Here is a 21,921-nt window from a genome sequence, read left to right as displayed (position 1 = left end):
CTATTGTTCCCTTGAGCTAGAGTATCCCTCCTCGACCATACTGCTCAAAAGAAATGTGAATGCGAAAAAAGGAATTCAAAAAATGCTGATGGCTCTGATTTCCTACAAAACTTTCAATAACACCACTTTACACTTGGCCACCATAGAACTGGGGTGTGTTGGTCAAAACTGTACTTGTTCATCTCGAGTGAGTCACAGCTCATTCATGTGTGATACCACAACAAACTACCTTACATGTATGCTACATTTGATAATTCCACAAGGAAATCAAATGAACATTAATATATTCCTGAAGTGAAGAAAGGACATAAATAATTCAATCAAAGCTTGATCATGACCATCTAAAAAGACGAAAATAAATTAATTCAAATGAAGAGAATACAAAGGAAGTTTGCATGTTTCCAAAAGCCAAAGGGGGTCTCAGGTATGAAAAAAGTATACGAGTATCAATTGAAGTGATTAGAAGATAGGAGAAAATATTCAAGGACTGTCCGAGACTGGAAACTATGACCAGCTTTATGTAATGAATAGTATGCTAATCAATGCAATTTGGTATTGAAGTAAAAAAAAAATGATATTGAGACCCAGTCTGCAATATGACCAGATATTGTCGAAAACTCTTGAAACTCTAGGGCATATTTTTCTGTGTAGCGGAAACTTCATCCAATCTACAGTTTTGCAGTCTGTTGAGCAAATAGTTCCAGAGTACCAATAATGGTTCAAAATCATATTGCATACATATTTTAGCCCACTCAATGGTTTTGGAGAGTAAGGTAAGAATATACTGCCGTAATTTCGGCGGCAAAGACTCGAGCAATGGTGAATCGTACCGACCGATTTCGCTTCTCTCGCCAGTAGTCCGTCTTGAGGCACTACTCTTCCCCACATACAGATAATTTTTCCAATTAAAATCTTGAGTTTTAAAAACATATTAAATTAAAAATTTAATTGATTCAAAAAATTTTTTAATTGAAACAAAAATCAATCACAAAATTTAATAGTATCACTTAATTGCAATTGATAGTATCACTTAATTAATTAATAGTATCACTTAATTGCAATTTTAATTGATACTATCATTTCTATAAGTGAAGACATTTCAATTAAAAACTAATTGAATCAATTAATTATGTGACTGAAGACAAACAAAAATATTTGTTGTGTGCAGTCTTGTGGAGAATTTTCCCAGCTGCCAATTATCAACATGAATTCGGCAATGTGCATAGTAAAACCGAGGCTTTGCCATTTCAGTATGCATAATAAGGGACTCAGTCAGCCAAAGCCGTGCCACAGGACACGGTCCTCGTGGCGCTTGACCTATCGAAGGCATTCGATGCGGTCAACCATGCCAGCCTATTCGAGGCAAGGATTTAAAATACAGTACTATAGTACTTTTTTCAATACTTTTTGACCCTGGTCAGTAACGTAGTACCCCCGCAAATGATTTAGTACCTTTTGTGTAGACATTTTTGACCCGATATCGAATTTATGGTACAGTTTTGACCAAATATTTTAATATTTTGAGAAAGTCTTTAACAAACTTATTTGCTAATAGTCTTTTACAAATTTAACAAAACATACACGGTCAAGCGGAAAGAAAATCTCGATTTTGTAAAAGCCATAGTCAAAAACACGATTTTATTGAATTTCAGGAATGTTTTAGTCGAAAAAAACAAGCGATTCTATATTACGCTTCCACACAAACTTTCTAGAATTTATCGATCGTGTACTAAAATACGGTCACGGTCGAAACTTGAGACAAAAATAATCTACCAACATTTGGAGAAAATCTTACCAAAAAAATTATTATTTGGCAAAAATTTATTTCATCAGAAAGTTTTGTCAAAATTTTATTTCAGCAGAAAATTTTGTCAACATTTTTTCTTTTGGAAAATTTTGTCAAAATTTTATTTTATTTTTTGCCAACATTTTATTTCTATAGAAAATTTTGTCGAAATTTTATTTCTATAGAAAATGTTGTCAAAATTTTATTTCTATAGAAAATTTTGTTAGAATTTTATTTCTATAGAAAATTTTGTCGAAATTTTATTTCTATAGAAAATTTTGTCAAAATTTTATATCTATAGAAAATTTTGTCAAAATTTTATATCATTAGAAAATTTTGTCAAAATTTTATTTTTATAGAAAATTTTGTCAAAAGTTTATGTTTATAGAAAATTTTGTCAACATTTTATTTCTATAGAAAATTTTGTCAAAATTTTATTTCTATAGAATATTTTGTCAAAATTTTATTTCTATAGATTTTTTTTCAAATTTTTATTTCCATAGAAAATTTTGTCAAAATTTTATTTCTATAGAAAATTTTGCCAAAATTTTATTTCTATAGATATTTTGTCAAATTTTTATTTATGATGAAAATTTTGTCAAATTTTTATTTATGATGAAAATTTTGTCAAAATTTTATTTCTATTAGATAATTTTGTCTAAAAAATTAATTTTTATTTATCTAAAGAAAATTTATAAAGTACCATGAATTCTACCAATGTACCAAACATTAGAATTCTGCCAACTGTGGCAACCGTGATTACAATACTACGGTAGTCTTTGTAAGCGGATATACAACTAAAAAAATAATAAAAATTAGGAGTTGGCAAACAAAATTTTATTTTCATTAAAATTCACTTTATAGAAGCTCTTGACAATAATCTTCCAATGGATTTTTTGTTGAAATTTAGTGAAAAGTACTTTTTCGCTCAAACAAATACTTTCTTAAAACTTGTATTTTTCCATCTCTTGATTCGAGGACATCGAGAACACGTCCCTACAGGCAGGAACCAAGCATATTTGCTCTTTATAGGCGCTAATCAAAGTCACTATACGGACCAAAACAAACAAGTATATACGGCCGTAAGTTCGGTCAGGCCGAATCTTATGTACCCTCCACCATGGATTGCATAGAAACTTGTACTAAAGACTGTCATCCACAGTCGAATTACTTGGGTTGTGGTATCTTAAAACTTCTAACGTGAGTTAGTCCATACGTGGTAGAGAGCCAGAATTGAAATATGGGGGTCGCTTATATGGGGGCTATATACAATTATGAACCATGCCTAACTAGGTCCATATCGGTCTATAGTTATATATATATCCCTCATATAAATCGATTTCCAATCACACAATTTTTGTAATAAATATAAATACCATATACTACCACCACGTACCAAATTTCAACCAGATCGGATGAATTTTGCTTCTCCAAAAGGCACCGGAGGTCAAATCTGGGGATCGGTTTATATGGGGGCTATATATAATTATGGACTGATATGAACTAATTCTTGCATGGTTGTTGGATACCATATACTAACATCACGTACCAAATTTCAACCGAATCGGATGACGTTTGCTCTTCCAAAGGGCTCCGGAGGTCAACTCTGGGGATCGGTTTATATGGGAGCTATATATAATTATGGACCGATGTGTACCAAATTTCAGCCAGATCGGATGAAATTTGCTTCTCTTCGAGGCTACGCAAGCCAAATCGGGGGATCGGTGTATATTGGGGCTATATATAATTATGGACCGATGTGGACCAAGTTTTGCATGGTTGTTAGAGATCATATGTGACACCATGTACCAAATTTCAGCTGGATCGGATGAAATTTGCTTCTCTTGGAGTCCCCTTAAGCCAAATTTGGGGCTCCATTTATATGTTTCGTTCGGAAGTTAGTGTGATTTCAACAGACGGACGGACGGACATACTCAGATCGACTCAGAATTTCACCATGACCCAGAATATATGTACTTTATGGGGTCTTAGAGCAATATTTCGATGTGTTACAAACGGAATGGCAAAGTTAATATACCCCCATCCTATGGTGGAGGGTAAAAAAGTAAAATAGCTGCTAATCGCGTCAACAATTAATATAAACACTTTTAAAACCATTTCCAAAATTAAACCCAAAAAATAGTTTGTCCACTTACCTGTACATCAAAATTTGGAGGCTGTTGCTGCAATAGATTACCAGGAGATTCCATTTGATTTGGACCTTGACCTTGATGATTCATCATGGGACTCTAAAAGAAGAAATTTTCGTTAAATTTGTAAACGCACAACAAAACACTATGTTTTACATTCGTACCTGTGCCATTTGCATACCACCCACACCATTCATGACTGGAGGTTGTAATTGATTCATTTGTGGCATCTGATGATGAGGAAATGATGAATTCATTTGTTGTCCTTGTGAACCGGGACCACCGGCACCGCTATTGGCACCCGATGAATTACCCGGATGATCCATGCCAGCAGCTCCCAACATATGATTAAATGCATGTGGAGGGAATGCTGGATGTTGAGAGGGATCGAGTAGGGTTGGCGGACGTGGTAGGGTCTCTTCGGCTGGCGATGGTTGGCGGGAACCTGGTGTGCGGCTGTAAATAAAATAGAGAAGTAGACATTTCAATGTTAATTAAAATTTTCAAGTTCGAAAGGTAGAAAAACTAAAACCATTTTCGAGTAAATAACATTAGTTCGAATATAGTTTAAAAAGCACAACACCAGAGTCTCATGTTGATAGTTCCCTCTATATGTTTACAAGCATATTTGTAAAATGTTCGTGTCTCAGATAAGGGGAAATATTTCTTTGTAGTCTAGCCATAAACCATTGAGTTCACGACTGAAGTGTAATTCCCTAATATAGGGATATTTAAGGGGAAATTTCATAGCAAAGACAAACACACCTCAAAAGACACATATTTTCCCAGCAATGGTTTCTAAACTAGATAACATTATGATGCAAATGTCATAAAAGGGAATGAATAATGCTATTCAACAGCAATTTCAATTTGGGACAAATGTTAAGTAAGTTCACATTGGGGTGAGTTTATATCACATCATGTGATATAAACTCACTAAGAATGTTATAGAATAAAGCTTTCAGAAAATTTTCATAGATATGAAAGACATTTTCACAAAATGGAAAAATGGAAAAGAAATTATACAAACATTTTCAATAGAAATAAATTTTTCCAAAAATTCCATAGAGAAATGAAATTTTCCAAAAATTTCCTAAAGAAATTAAATTTTCAGAAAATTTCCTATAGAAATAAAATTTTCAAAAAACTTCCTATAAAAATGAAATTTTTAGAAAATTTCCTAAAGAAATTAAATTTTCAGATAATTTTCTATAGATATGAAAGACATTTTCACAAAATTTCAAACGGAAATGAAATTATACAAACATTTTCAATAGAAATAAAATTTTCCGAAAATTTCATAGAGAAATGAAATTTTCAAAAAAAAAAATCCTATAGAAACTGAATTTTAAGAAGATATCCTATAGAAATGAAATTTTCAGAAAATTTCCTATAGAAATGAAATTTTCAGAAAATTTCTTATAGAAATGAAATTTTCAGAAAATTTCCTATAGAAATTAAATTTTCAGAAAGTTTCCTATAGAAATGAAATTTTCAGAAAATTTCCTATAGAAATGAAATTTTCAGCAAATTTCCTATAGAAACGAAATTTTCAGAAAATTTCCTATAGAAATGAAAGTTTTAGAAAATTTCCTATAGAAATGAAATTTTCAGAAAATTTCCTGTAGAAAAGAAATTTTCAGAAAATTTCCTATAGAAAAGAAATTTTCAGAAGATTTCCTATAGAAATGAAATTTTTAGAAAATTTCCTATAGAAACGAAATTTTCAGAAAATTTCCTATAGGAATGAAATTTTCAGAAAATTTCCTATAGAAATGAAATTTTCAGAAAATTTCCTATAGAAATTAAATTTTAAGAAGATACCCTATAGTAATTTAAGTTTAAGAAGAAAAGAAAATTTCAGGAGATATCCTATAGAAATGAAATTTTCAGAAAATTTCTTATAAAAATTAAATTTTCAGAAAAAATAGATATGAAAGACATTTTCACAAAATTTCAAACGGAAAAGAAATTATACAAACATTTTCAATAGAAATAAAATTTTCCAAAAATTTCATAGAGAAATGAAATTTTCAAAAAAAACTCCTATAGAAACTAAATTTTAAGAAGATATCCTATAGAAATGGAATTTTCAGAAAATTTCCTATAGAAATGAAATTTTTAGGAAATTTCCTATAGAAATGAAATTTCCAGAAAATCTCCTATAAAAATGAAATTTTCAGAAAATTTCCTATAGAAATGAAATTTTCAGAAAATTTCCTATAGAAATGAAATTTCCAGAAAATCTCCTATAAAAATGAAATTTTCAAAAAATGTCCTATACAAATAAAATTTTCGGAAATTTTCCTATAGAAATGAAATTTTAAGAAAATTTCCTATAAAAAAGAAATTTTAAGAAAATTTCCTATAGAAATGAAATGTTAAGAAGATATTTGAAAATTTCTTATAGAAATAAAATTTTCAGAAAATTTATATAGAAATGAAATTTTCAGAAAATTTCCTATAGAAATGAAATTTGCTAAACAAAATTCCTAAAAAAATTTTCTGAAGATATCGTATAGAAATCAAACATTCCAAAAATTTTATAAAATTAAAATTTTAGAAAAAGAAAAATTCACAAAATATTATAGAAATTTCCATTATTTTCTTAAATAATAATAACATCTTCTTATAAAAAAAACATCTCCTATGAAAATTTCCAAAGGTTTTTACATAGGAAACAAAATTCATATATTTTTTTTAAGTTTCCTATAAAACCGATGATCCGAAAATTTTCTATAGAAACGAAGTTTTCAGAAAATTTCATAAAGAAAATACAATTTTTTAGAAAATTTCTTATAGAAAATAAATTTTCCAAAAATATCCTATCGAACTGAATATTAAAAGAATATTAAAAGTTTCTATAAAAAAAAAATTTTCAGAAAAGTTCCTATAAATTTTCAGAAAATTTCCCATAGAAATTAAATTTTCGAAAATGTCCTATAGAAATAAAATTTTCCGAAAATTTCCTATAGAAATAAAATTTTCCGAAATTTTACATTAAAAAAATTTCCTATAGAAATAAAATTTTCCGAAAATTTCCTATAGCAATAAAATTTTCCGAAAATTTCCTATAGAAATAAAATTTTCCAAAAATTTCCTATAGAAATAAAATTTTCCAAAAATTTCCTATAGAAATAAAATTTTTTGAAAATTTCTTATAGAAATAAAATTTTCCGAAAATTTCCTATAGAAATAAAATTTTAAAAAATTTCCTATAGCAACGAAATTTTCCGAAAATTTCCTATAGAAAAGAAAATTTCAGAAAATTTCCTATAGAAAAGAAATTTTCAGAAAATTTCCTATGGAAATGCAAAATACTAAAAATCCTATGAAATGAAACTTTCTACCAAAAAAAAAATTCTAATGAAATTTTCTGAAAATATTTTATAAAGTGCAACGTTCTAAATAAAATTCAATAAAATTAAATTTTCAGAAAATTTTGTAAAGAAAAAAAAATTAATTGAAATTAGCATTATTTGCTAAAACTTAAGCGTTGGTATAGTTTGCTACAAAATATATCAAAGACATTTTTGAAGAGACGCTAAATACATGTTCTGTGACGTATTTTAATTATTTTTTTCTATTATCAAATAAATTTCTAACATTTTGTCTGCGACACAAAATGTCTGTCTGATTCATAGTCTACCTACTCATTTGTCTGTCTGATGTTTTTTTTTTTTTTTTTTGTGGTAGCTTGCCATATCAAAGCAATAAAATCTCTCTCTATAGCCGGCAAATAAAGACCATGTGCTTGCTCTGCTGCCGCCGCCTCTGTTGAAATCAACATCAAGTTTGGCGCTTAAGTCTTTTGTTTTGAGTCACTAAAGCTGTGCTGCTGCTTGTGCTGACTTGTGATCGTGTGAGTTGTGTTTATTAGACACTTTTATAGCCCATATAGTTTCCATTCATGGATTGCGATTTTGACTTTGTTATTTACCTCTCTATTATCATGGGTGTTTGTATGATTGTGCATTCCATGAATATTGTGTGCAAATTGATAGATAGATGATCTTGCGGTTGTCTTATGCGGTTCAAACTGTGATTTATGAGATTTTAATTGATTGTTATTACAATCATTGTTAGTTTATTGTTAGATTTCTGTTTTGATAATGTAAATACTATTGTAAAACACCTAGTTTTTCTTTTTTCCTTTTGTTTTATTGACATTATTGCTACGATTGCATGCACAAGTTGGTCTTTATATGGGACAATAAGTATATTAATGCCACCGAAAATGAATTATCTTTCACATATCTTTATATTGCACTCCATAAATGTTTAAATGACATATCGTGTGGGATATTTAACATGCTTATTCACACTTTTTGTGAGACAAGTTGGCGGGATTTTACGTTATATTATAGCTTTGCAAATGTTAAGGTCTTATAGATTTAAAAATAAAATATATTTTTAGGGTCATATCTTTTAGAAATTACAATTAAATCCCAAAGCAACACTTGTAATAATTATATTAAAATAGCATTTCACATTCAAATAAATTTGGATGTAAGATTTATTAATTTTTTGTTAAAAAAAATCTTGTGACAATTAGACGGAAACCACCGTTTAGACAATTTTTTACTTAAATAACAAAACTCCCAAATTTCTATAAATACTAAATTTTACAAACATTTCTTAAAATTCAATTTAAGAACATTTTTACATGAAGAAAAATTCGTCCTAGTCGCACGACCTTGAAGTACGTAAAATATAATAAAGATGGTCGTTCAACATAGATATTTCGACAAAAAAAAATTTATAGAAAATTTTGTCAAAATTTTATTTCTATAGAAAATTTTGTCAAAATTTTATTTCTATAGAAAATTTTGTCAAATTTTTATTTATATAAAAAATTTTGTCAAATTTTTATTTCTATAGAAACTTTTGTGAAAATTTTATTTCTATAGAAAATTTTGTCAAAATTTTATTTCTATAGAAAATTTTGTCAAAATTTTATTTCTATAGAAAATTTTGTCAAAATTTTATTTCTATAGGAAATTTTGTCAAAATTTTATTTCTATAGAAAATTTTGTCAAAATTTTATTTCTATAGAAAATTTTATCACAGTTTTATTTCTGTAGAAAATTTTGTCACAGTTTTATTTCTATAAAAAATTTTGTCAAAATTTTATATCTATAGAAAATTTTGTCAAAATTTTATTTCTATAGAAAATTTTGTCAAAATTTTATTTCTATAGAAAATTTTGTCAAAATTTTATTTCTATAGAAAACATTTTGTCAAAATTTTATTTCTACAGAAAATTTTGTCAAAATTTTATTTCTGTAGGAAATTTTGTCAAAATTTTATTTCTACAGAAAATTTTGTCAAAATTTTATTTCTATAGAAAATTTTATCAAAAATTTATTTCTATAGAAAATTTTGTCAAAATTTTATATCTGAAGGAAATTTTGTCAAAATTTTATTTCTGTAGAAAATTTTGTCAAAATTTTATTTCTATAGAAAATTTTATCAAAATTTTATTTCTATAGAAAATTTTGTCAAAATTTTATTTCTATAGGAAATTTTGTCAAAATTTTTGTATCTATAGAAAATTTTGTCAAAATTTTATTTCGATGGCACATTTTGTCAAAATTTTATTTCTATAGAAATAATTTCTGTAAGATAATTTGTAAAGTTACTCACAATTTTACTCTGCATATCTGTAAAATAATTTTGTTTTTCATTCCACAAGCACATAATGATGATGGAAACTGGATTATTTTTTGTTTATAAAAAATGTTGAAAAGGATTTCAGATGGTGGTACTTGTTTTTCACTTTTGACACACACAAATTTGAGACAGGCCTTGTGTGCAAGCTTTTAAAACAATGGTCACTAGGTTGTCTGGCGATGAAGGTGGAAATCAATGAATGTCATCGTCGTCGCCATCGCCTGTTTTTATGCTTTTGGGGGTATGCCAAGGAGTAGATACAAACTTGTTTGGTGTTGCACATATATCCAACAGATAAAGTTTGCGGCGTCTACTATGGTTTTGTTGTAGCTTTGTTTCTTTTTGTATTTTAGTGTTAAATCATTGTTATTTTGTTTTATCACAGTAGTTGTTCTTTTATTATTTCATTGGTATCACGTTTCTTCGGCAGGGGTTATACGAAAATTTACGTAATGTTGTTGTTGATTTTGTTATTACTGCATAGTATTTGCTTTAATTTTTCCAATTATTATTTGATGTGGATTTGGTTTTTATCATCGGCTATTGGATATCGTTTGGTTAACCTATTAACCGCAATTGAAAGTTTGTTCGACAAGTGTAAGTAAGTAATTGAGAGCAATGTTATTTTAATTGGGGTCATATGCCATGAAGGGAATACTCAGTAGTCAGGGACAAGTTAAGGTAATTTTTGACATTTTTTTTAAAGTCCGAGGAGAATCAGAACTTTTCGAATATTGTTTGAAATGTTAAAATGTCAAAACAGAGTTATAAAGTTGGGTCGAGTGTATCGGAATAAGTTGGTTGAACGAAATATTGTATTAAAATTTCGAGCAATTCAAGCCATTGCTGGGTATTTGTCTATAATATAATGATATTTTTTCAAAGGGACAATGAAAATGTTGGCTAATAGTTCAAGAAGGTTTCGTTGCTTTATAAATAGAAAATCTGCTACAAAAAAAAAATATTGTATTTATGAATTTATTTCGTTAGCCTAATTCATTAATATTACGAAGCCAGTGTAGCTCTCATTTTCGTTCACAACCTGCCCCCAAGCAATAAAACAAATAAATCTCAAAATTCAAAACGATGCCTTTATTATTGAAGTCTTTACTGAGATTACAACATATACACCTAGAGCTAAAGATTTAGGATTTCACTTTACATAAAAACGCCAATACTTATTTTAAAAACCGCCCTTCGCCATCCTATGGTCAAATAATACATATATATAAAATAAAATGAAATTTATCCAACAATGCTCTTTCACCAAAATGATTTATTTAATGTGCTTAAGGTTGCAAAAAAAAAATGTTTAAAAACTTTTTCCTTAGTCATAAAATATAAATCAACAGCATCCGAAGAAGCACTACCTAACTGGTCATATATTTATTTCCCATCCATAGACAAGTAATCGCAAAAAAACGAAAACCGGTTACATTATTTGCCAAGCAAAGCAAAAAATATTTTAAAACAAAAAAAAACAGCAGGAACAAAAATGAAAAGAAAAGCGAAAAGTTAAGAGTAAGAGTTACATAAGTAAGAAATCTTTAACAAGAAAACGAAAAACAAAAACCTACAAGGTACACGCAGAGAAGAAACATGATTGTCACAATCATATTCGAAGAGCAAAATAATATGATAGCAGCTATTTTTGCGGCGACCATGTAACGTTTTAACCTGCAACCATGTTGGCTCAGTGAACATGGTTCTAAGAAAAATACAATTGTCCTCGTCTAAAATGTTATTATATTGATAAAAAGAAATTTGTTTCTATTAAAAGACAATGGTCACGATCCCAAATGTTATGTTATTCGTCAAAATGTTTTTCTTCTAGTTAAAAGAACATGGTCACAACCTAAAATGTTTTGATTTTTATGAAAAAACTTTTTTCGTCGTCGAAAAAAGGTCGCCACTTGAGAAAAGAAAACACTAAATCAACTTTATTTATTTGTTTTTATTTATTTATAAACTAATTCATTGTTTATTTGTATTTATAATGTCGTGCAAGCAAACATCACATATTTTTACACACTCTAGTTTGGTTCAATTTCAACAATAAGTAATCATTCCATATTTACTTCGTGCCCATCAAACGTACAAACGCAGACATCATGTGACTGCAAATAAAAATAAATTATATCATAATGCAGAACAAACACCAGGTACATTCTTTTCAATTACACTTTCCTTTTTTGTATTCACATAAAACCACGTGCCATTTCTGAATAAATAAATTAACACAAAACACAATAATTCCGTATTCTCCGTCCATTCCAAGAAACAATCAACACACGACTGACGCGCAAAATGAAAATCGTGTGTACCTGCTCAATGTTTTTATAAAATTCTTGTCGCTGCAAAAATATTAAAAAAATAAATGGTCACGAAAACAATGTACATGGTCTTTATGGCCATGTAATGGTTGTAGACATGTCTATACGTAAACTATAAAAATACTTTTTTCTCTGCAAAAAAGTAAAAAAAATTGAATGGTCAGGTACATGATTTTCCTGACCATATAATGGTGTCAAATTCTATCATTTAAATAATAGAACATGTTTGCGGCATTTGAGAACCATTTAAATGCTTATTGCCAACATATATTTTTCTCCGCTCGAAAATTATTTTTACAAAGACAAAATACATGGTTTTCGCGACAATTACATACTCTAAATAAGCATTAAATGGATGCGGCAACCATGTCCAAACATATTTTTTCTGTGCGTGTATGTAAAAGATGATGGCCAGAGGAATTCTAAAATTAAATGGAAACTCATTTTGAAATTATGACATCAGGTTAAGGCCGAATATTTGTAAATTACAATGTAATTACATATACGAAATGATTTAATTTTGCTTAAAAAAGTGGTAGGTTAAGTCTTGCACAAAAAATAAAAAAAATATTAAATCACTGAAGTCTGACACAAAAAATACAAATAAATATTAAATCACTGAATTAATTGATCCAATTATTTATACCCTAAACCACATAGTGGTCAGGGTATAATAAGTTTGATCGGCCAAAAAATGTGCCTACCAGAAATATTGATTTTAGACCCCATAAAATATATATCGGTCGACTCAGAATCACCTCCTGAGTCGATCTAGCGCTTGGTGTCCGTCCGTCCGTCCATCTGTCCATGTATTTGTTGTTCACACGATTCCGGTCGCAAGTATTAACCGATTTGGATGAAATTTGGTACAGGGTGTTTTTTTGGGCACAAGGACGAACGCTATTGAATTTGGAAGATTCGGATCTAATTTAGATATAGCTTCCATATATATGTATCGCTCGATTTCGACAAATGGAGTCACGCTGCGCTTTTTTACAAAACGATCGTCATCAAATTTTGCACGTAGTAAATTTTTTCATCACCCTTTAGGTCTGCAAAATTTCATCGAAATCGGTTCAGATTTAGATATAGCTCCCATATATATGTATCGCCCGATTTTACAAAATTTGGCCATAAAAACCTTATTTATTAAGCCATCTTACTCAAACTTGGCTTACTCTAATCTTTTATGGTACTGACAATATGTGTCAAAAATAATCGAAATCGGTTCAGATTTAGATATAGCTCCCATATATATGTATCGCCCGATTTTGCCAAATTTTGCCCTAAAACCCTTATTTATCAATCGATAGTACTCAAAGTTGGCTAAATATAATCTTCTATACCTCTAACTGTATGTGCGCAATATCATCGAAATCGGTTCAGATTTAGATATAGCTCCCATATATATGTATCGCCCGCTTTTGCCAAATTTGACCGTAAAACCCTTATTTATCAACCGGTCGTAACCAAGGTTGGCTAAATGTAATCTTCTATAGCACTAACTGTATGTGCAAAATTTCATCGAAATCGGTTCAAATTTAGATATAGCTCCCATATATATGTATCGCCCGATTTTGAAAAATTTGCCCCTAATAACCTTATTTTTGACCATAGGGGCCTCATTTATTAACTGATCGTAATCAAATTTTACACAAAGTGACCTTCTGTGGTATCAATCATACCTGCAAAATATTATACAAATTGGTTCAGATTTAGATATAGGTCCCATATATATATGCATCGCTCGATTTTGTCATATTTGGCCATAATACTCTTATTTATTAAACTATGTTATTCAAATTTCAAATTTTGATGTACTAGCTGATCGTATTTAGACTTACATGTAGCTCTTACATAAATCTATTGCCCTATTTGCAGAAATTTTGATTTATTACCCACAACTAATTGACCGATTTCCTCTTTTTTTTAATAGTGGACCCAATATTAGTGGCATACTAACTCATTTGGTGCAAAATAAACTATAGCTCCTAATATTAGATATATTCTCCAAAACCTACACCAAAGATACTCCAAAACCTAAAGGGTGATACGGTCAAAATTTGGTCAAGGGAAAACGCGTGTAAATCGGTGAAATCGTTTATTTAAAAAATCAAATTAAATTTCTTTTTCAAGTTCAATTAGTATAAAATTCAGGAAAAATATTCAGTTAGGCTTTCGCTTTTCCAAATCCGAATTGCCAGGCCTCACGCTTGACACCTGCCATCAGATTTTGTACAGCCACCTTGTCCACCTTCTTCGCGGCAGAAAGCCAGTTTGCCTTGAACTGCTGCTCGTCCTTAGCAGATTTTTTGGTCTTCTTTAGGTTCCGCTTGACAATAGTCCAGTATTCCTCAATTGGGCGGAGCTCTGGCGTGTTGGGAGGGTTCTTGTCCTTGGGAACCACCTGCACGTTGTTGGCGGCGTACCACTCCATGGCCTTTTTACCGTAATGGCAAGATGCCAAATCCGGCCAAAACAGTACGGAACAACCGTGTTTCGTCAGGAACGGCAGCAGACGTTTATTCAAACACTCTTTCACGTAAATTTCTTGGTTGACAGTCCCGGAAGCTATGAAAATGCTGCTTTTCAAGCGACAGGTACAGATGGCTTGCCAAACCAGATATTTCTTTGCGAACTTTGACAGTTTTATGTGCTTGAAAATATCTGCTACCTTTCCCCTTCCTTTTGCCGTATAAAACTCCTGTTCCGGGAAGCTGCTTGTAGTCGGCTTTGACGTAGGTTTCGTCGTCCATTACCACGCAGTCAAACTTCGTCAGCATCATCGTGTACAGCCTCCGGGATCGCGCTTCGGCCGTCGTATTTTGTTTATCATCGCGATTTGGAGTCACTACCTTCTTGTAAGTCGATAGTCCGGCTCGTTTCTTGGCTCGTTGCACGGTTGTAGACGATACACCCAGCTTATTTGCGGCATCTCGGAGAGAGAGGTTAGGGTTTCGCTTGAAACTACCGGCAACTCTCTTTGTCGTCTCAGCGGCTTCCGGTTTTCGATTTCCCTCCGATCCAGACTTCCTGGCTGTCGACAAACGTTCCCCAAACACTTTAATTACATTTGTAACGGTTGATTTGGCAACTTTTAGCGATTTTAACTTTGCGTGCGAGTAGCTCGGATTTTCGCGATGCGCGAGCAAAATTTTGATACGCTGCTCTTCTTGCTTGGACGGCATTTTGACAACTGAAGAGTGAATTCCAAAAAATAGAAGCAACATTCTACACACACACACACACCTTCAAAATGAGGGGTGTTCAGGTTTTTTAAATGGAAAATTGAAAGAAATACGTCAAGTTTATATTGACCAAATTTTGACCGTATCACCGTTTATCAGTGATTGATAGCAGCGTAGCTGACGTGTGTCCCATCTGTAACCAAGGGCCAGATGACACTCGTTACCTTTTTGCTTGCCCAGCTAAGCCTACCCGTCTCACTACCAGATCACTCGGGACACACCCCATCCTTGTCGCAGAGTTCCTTGATCTGGCTACCATCTAAACTACACAAGCATTGAACAAAATGGTTGAAACTACATTAAAAATTGTTACAGCAACTACAATGTACACAGTTGAATGGATGTTTAATATAAACAATTTCGCCATTAAATTCATTTAAATTAAAAATTACTTAATTTAAGAATTCCATACAATTACCAAGTTCAAATTTGTTGCTCTATCACGAGTAACGTACAGATGATAAGTAATACTAATTTTCTTCTGACCAAAACCGAATCTATGGTAAGTATTCTTTAGGGCTCCATTTCAACAACAGTGAAATACATCTAATACTATGTAGAGAAAGAGAATGAAGAAAAGCTAACAACAACACAAAAACGGAAAGAATGAAAATGAAGCAAAGCCAATCTATTCGGTAATATCCAGACAGATGGGAAACAAATATGCGGTGGCTAAAAAAAAGAAGAAAAAAAAACAGCAAAAACCAACCAGTTCAAACCATAACAACACCCAGATAATGATGATAGAATGGCAGGAGCAAGTGTAGCCTTTCCACATCGTCCATACCAGGCGCAAAAAAAAATAAATGGAAAAAGAGACTGCAAGTCCATCATCTAAAATACCAGTCTGCTATCCAACCAGGCGTAGTTAACCAACATCTACCACTTACAAGGGCGGAAGATGATCACGATGATGCAGTCAAAACTTTCAACACAATGAAATGCAATTTCTATGGTCCACTATTGCAAGAAAGAAGCGAAAGGAAACTACGACACGTTTGCAAAGTCGGCTGACTGGGAAATGTAATCCAAGTAACCATGTAAACCATGGCTATAATATCCTGCTGCGGTTCTAGTGGTTTATTTAGTCAAATGGGAAACAGTCCATTGTCTGACACAGTGGGGAACTACGTTTGAGAGAAGGTTAAGTAAATCTGACAATGACATGATAACAGTAAAAAAAAAAAACAATTTATCAAAGACTGCAAATCCTATCCTCAAAATCTCTTATGAGCTTTACAGACTATCAGACGACAGTGCTCGTGTCGAACATAAAGGGTGATACGGTCAAAATTTGGTCAAGGGAAAATGCGTGTAAATCGGTGAAATCGTTTATTTAAAAAATCAAATTAAATTTCTTTTTCAAGTTCAATTAGTATAAAATTCAGGAAAAATATTCAGTTAGGCTTTGGCTTTTCCAAATCCGAATTGCCGGGCCTCACGCTTGACACCTGCCATCAGATTTTGTACAGCCACCTTGTCCACCTTCTTCGCCGCAGAAAGCCAGTTTGCCTTGAACTGCTGCTCGTCCTTAGCAGTTTTTTTGGTCTTCTTTAGGTTCCGCTTGACAATAGCCCAGTATTTCTCAATTGGGCGGAGCTCTGGCGTGTTGGGAGGGTTCTTGTCCTTGGGAACCACCTGCACGTTGTTGGCGGCGTACCACTCCATGGCCTTTTTACCGTAATGGCAAGATGCCAAATTCGGCCAAAACAGTGCGGAACAACCCTGTTGCTTCAGGAAAGGCAGCAGACGTTTATTCAAACACTCTTTCACGTAAATTTCTTGGTTGACAGTCCCGGAAGCTATGAAAATGCTGCTTTTCAAGCCACAGGTACAGATGACTTGCCAAACCAGATATTTCTTTGCGAACTTTGACAGTTTTATGTGCTTGAAAATATCTGCTACCTTTCCCCTTCCTTTTGCCGTATAAGCTGCTTGTAGTCGGCTTTGACGTAGGTTTCGTCGTCCATTACCACACAGTCAAACTTCGTCAGCATCGTCGTGTACACACAAAAAAATTTTTTTCTGATTTAATCACGAAATTCATTGATCCAATTAATTTTTTAATTGAAATGTCTTCAATCACAGAAATGATAATATCAATTAAAAAATTAATTGACAGTCAATTAAAAAAATTAATTGATCCAATTAAATATTTAATTGATACTATTAATTTGTGTGATTGATTTTTATTTCAATTAAAAAATTTGTTGGATCAATTAAATTTTTAATTGGATTTTTTTTTAACTCAATTAAGATTTTAATTGGAAAAGTTTTCGTGAAATTTTTTTCTGTGTACAGCCTCCGGGATCGCGCTTTGGCCGTCGTATTTTGTTTATCATCGCGATTTGGAGTCACTACCTTCTTGTAAGTCGATAGTCCGGCTCGTTTTTTGGCTCGATGCACGGTTGTAGAGATGCCGCAAATAAGCTGGGTGTATCAGCTTATTTGCGGCATCTCGGAGAGAGAGGTTAGGGTTTCGCATGAAACTACCGGCAACTCTCTTTGTCGTCTCAGCGGCTTCCGGTTTCCGATTTCCCCCCGATCCAGACTTCCTGGCTGTCGACAAACGTTCCCCAAACACTTTAATTACATTTGTAACGATTGATTTGGCAACTTTTAGCGATTTTGCCAGCTTTGCGTGCGAGTGGCTCGGATTTTCGCGATGCGCGAGCAAAATTTTGATACGCTGCTCTTCTTTCTTGGACGGCATTTTGACAACTGAAGAGTGAATTCCAAAATCAAAATAGGAGCAACATTCTACACACACACACCTTCAAAATGAGGGGTGTTCAAGTTTTTTAAATGCAAAATTGAAAGAAATACGTCAAGTTTACATTGACCAAATTTTGACCGTATCACCCTTTATATGTTAAGTCCGAAGGCATAATTGATACTGCTGTATGTTTATGGGATCGATAACACATTTACCGATTATTTAGTCACCGCCGACAAGTCGTGTCGATCCGACACACTGTAAGATTCTTTACAAACACCGACATTCCGTCCGGAATAACTGATACGTCTGTAAAGCGCATTACATATAGGCAATTCTAAAAAAAAAAACATCTGTAAAATCTACCCCCAATCACAAAAACATCTCCCACTGTTCCCCAAATCTAGAGGATTATGTTAAGTCGACCCATAATCAAGTAAACTTGGTTAGCAGCTAAGCATGTGACGATGTTGTCTCATAGTTTTTCAAAATCCTTCCCATCACCCCACACAACCACCACCATCAGCCATATGGAATAGTTGTTTTCGCTTGTTGTCGCCGGCTTGTTGGTGCACATTGTTTTGACTCAGACGCCTTACGTTACGTTTATGATGGTAATGGCTAATATTGCAACATGTTTTTGTTGTTGAAAGTTTACGTAAACCCCGCTAGCATTGCAAATTCAAGCCTTTTGGAAAACCTACCACCACTAAGAGTTGAGTTGTTAATCGGCACAACAGACATATGGAGCCGCCAGCCAGCTTATTATACTTCCAGATACACAAACTCCCAACAAACCCCAAATGGAGCAACAAGACCAAAGCACCAAGTCAAGAAAACCTTGAGGAAACCAGTTCCACAGTTCTAATGTCAATGCCATTACAAACAAGTCGGCGATTGTTGTTGTTTGGAGGTGCCAACAACTATTGGTTGCATGCTTGGTTTAGCTATTTGACTGGCTCTGATTGTTGATATTATGGCCTATTATTGTTGCGGCTGGATTTGTTGCATGTCACATTGTGGTAATAGCAGCAAATGCATTACATAAAAAATTTGAAACCAACGACATAAGGATAAACCAATAAAAATACAACAAAACAATACAGTGGGGCTATCGTTGATGTGGAAAATGTGTCTCTGAGATATTTTTATGAAAAAAAGAGTCTATGAGATACTTTTTATGAAAAAAGTATCTCTGAGATCTATTTTATGAGAAAAGTGTCTCTGAGATCTATTTTATGAGAAAAGTGTCTCTGAGATAATTTTTATGAAAAGTGTCTCTGAGATAATTTTTATGAAAAGTGTCTCTGAGATAATGTTTATGAAAAGTGTCTCTGAGGCATTTTGTATGAAAAAAGTGTCTCTCAAGATATTTTTTATGAAAAAATGTGTCTGGCCTATTTTTTATGAAAAAATTGTCTCCGAAATATTTTTTTTTATGAAAAATGTGTCTGATACATTTTTCATGAAAAAAGTCTGTGGGATATTTTTTATGAAAAAAGTAATTGAGATATTTTCATAAAAAGTATCGTCTCAGAAGAAAATGTGTCTGAAATTTTTTTTATGAGACATTTTTTTATAGAAGTGTCTGCGACATGTTTTTTTTTTTTTTTTTTTTTTTTTTTTTTTTTTTTTTTTTTTTTTTTTTTTTGAAAAGTGTCTCATAAACATATTTTATGAAAAAAGAATTTTTTTGAGACGTTTTTATAATAAAAGTGTCTCTGAGGTATTTGTTATAAAAAAAAGTGTGTGTAGAGATATTTTTATGAAAAAAGTGTATCTGAGGTATTTGTTATAAAAAACGTGTCTGTAGAGATATTTTTATGAAAAATGTGTATGAGATATTTTTATGGAAAGTGTCTCTGAGGTATTTGTTATAAAAAACGTGTCCGTAGAGATATTTTTTATGAAAAATGTGTTTGAGATATTTTTATGAAAAAAGTGTCTCCGAGATATTTTCTATGCCTTTGAGATATTTTTTATGAAAAAGTGTCCCTGATATATTTTTTATAAAAAGCTATTTAAAAAAAAAAAGTGTCTTTGAAATATGAAAAGTGCCTGAAATATTTTTACGAAAATAGTCTGAGATATTTTTTTATGAAAAACGGGTCTCTGAGACATTTTTATAGGAAAAAAGTGTATCTGAGATATTTTTATGAAAAAAATTATCTCAGAGATATTTTTATGAAAAAAAATTCCCTCAGAGATATTTTTATGAAAAAAAAATTATCTCAAAGATATTTTTATGAAAAAAATTATCTCAGAGATATTTTTATGAAAAAATTTTCTGAGATATTTTTTATGAATATAGTGGAGAAATTTTCATAAAAAGTGTTTCAGAGATATTTTTTATGAAAAAAAAGTTCCTTTGAGATATTTTTTATGAAAAAAGTGTCTCATAGACATTTTTACGAAAAAAGTGTCTGAGATATTTTTATGAAAAAAAAAAAAAATGAAAAAATGCCTTTGAGATATTTTTTATGAAAAAGTGTCGCTGAAATATTTTTTATAAAAAAAAGTGTCTTTGAAATATTTATTATGAAAAGTGTCTTAAATATTTTTAAGAAAATAGTCTGAGATATTTTTTTATGAAAACGGGTCTCTGAGACATTTTAGGAAAAAAGTGTTTCAGAGATATTTTTTATGAAAAAAATTATCTCAGAGATATTTTTATGAAAAAATTATGTGAGATATTTTTTATGAATATAGTGTCTCTGATACATTGGAGAAATTTTCATAAAAAGGGTTTCAGAGATATTTTTTATGAAAAAACGTTCCTTTGAGATATTTTTTATGAAAAGTGTCTCGTAGACATTTTTACGAAAAAAGTGTCTGAGATATTTTTATGAAAAAAAATGCCATTGAAATATTTTTTATTAGAAAATGTTCCTGAAACATATTTCACAAAAAATTTATTTTTTTGTAAAAAAAAATGTCTCAGAGCGATTTTTTACAAAAAAAAAGTATTTCAGACATTTTTTACGAAAAGTGTCTGAGATATTATTTACGGAGTCTGAGACATTTTTTATGAAAAAGTGAGAGATTTTTTATGAAAAGTGTCTCACAGACATTTTTTATGAAAAAAGTGTCTCTGAGATATATGTTATGAAACTAGTGTGCCTGAAATATTTTTATGACAAAATGTGTCTCTGAGATACTTTTATGAAAAAAATATCTCTGAGATATATTTTATGAAAAAAGTGTCTCTGAGATAACTTTTATAAAAGTGTCTCTGAGATAACTTTTATGAAGAGTGTCTCTGAGATATTTTTTTATGAAAAACGCGTCTCAGAGATATTTTTTATTAAAAAAGTGTCTCAGTGATATTTTTTATTGAAAAAGTGTCTCAGACATTTTTTATGACAAAAAGTTTCTCCGAGATTTTTTTATGAAAAAATATTTCTGAGACATCTTTTATGGAAAAAGTGTCGGAGATATATTTTATGAAAAAAGTGTCTCTGAAGTTTTTTTTATGAAAAAAGTGTCTCTGGGTTTTTTTTTTAAAGTTCGCTGAGGAATTTTTAATGAAAAAGTGACTCTGAAATATTTTTTTATAACTGGCTGTGAGACATTTTTTGTTAAAAGGTGTCTGAGAATCTCTTATGAAAAATAGATTTTAATGAATATAGATAGATTTTAATGAAGCAAGTGGCTCTGAAACATTTTGTGTGAAAATGGATCTGAGCGACTTTTTTATAAAAAAATTGTCTGAGAGACATTTTTCTATGAAAAAAGTGTATCTGAAGAAAGTGTTTCTGAGAAATTTTTTATGAAACAAACGTGTCTGAGAGACATTTTTATGAAAAGGGTGTCTGAGAGAAACATTCTTTTTTTGCAAAAGGTGTGTATGAGAAATTTGTTATGAAAAGTGTCTCAGAGATATTTTTATGACAAAATCTGTCTCTGAGATACTTTTATGAAAAAAAATCTCTGAGATATTTTTTATGAAAAAAGTTTCTCTGAGATAACTTTTATGAAAAGTGTCTCTCATATATTTTTTATGAAAAGTGTCTCT

At 31.1% G+C, this 21,921-nt stretch overlaps 1 protein-coding gene across 1 annotated transcript in view; it reads right to left on the bottom strand.

The window, feature by feature from the left end:
- Positions 1 to 241: 241 nt before the first annotated feature.
- Positions 242 to 21,921, bottom strand: part of LOC142224640 (maternal protein pumilio-like) — a 138,246-nt gene continuing 116,566 nt past the window's right edge. The window contains exons 7-10 of the mRNA XM_075294424.1: positions 4,101 to 4,392; positions 3,919 to 4,035; positions 339 to 341; positions 242 to 289 (exon numbers count right to left, since the gene is read on the bottom strand). Of these exons, the coding sequence (XP_075150539.1) occupies positions 242 to 289; positions 339 to 341; positions 3,919 to 4,035; positions 4,101 to 4,392 (460 nt within the window). The remainder of the gene's footprint in view (positions 290 to 338; positions 342 to 3,918; positions 4,036 to 4,100; positions 4,393 to 21,921) is intronic.

This window comes from Haematobia irritans, chromosome 1 (genome assembly GCF_050003625.1).
Source record: "Haematobia irritans isolate KBUSLIRL chromosome 1, ASM5000362v1, whole genome shotgun sequence".
Classification (NCBI taxonomy): Eukaryota; Metazoa; Arthropoda; class Insecta; order Diptera; family Muscidae; genus Haematobia; species Haematobia irritans.
This window is presented reverse-complemented; position numbering and strand designations above follow the sequence as displayed.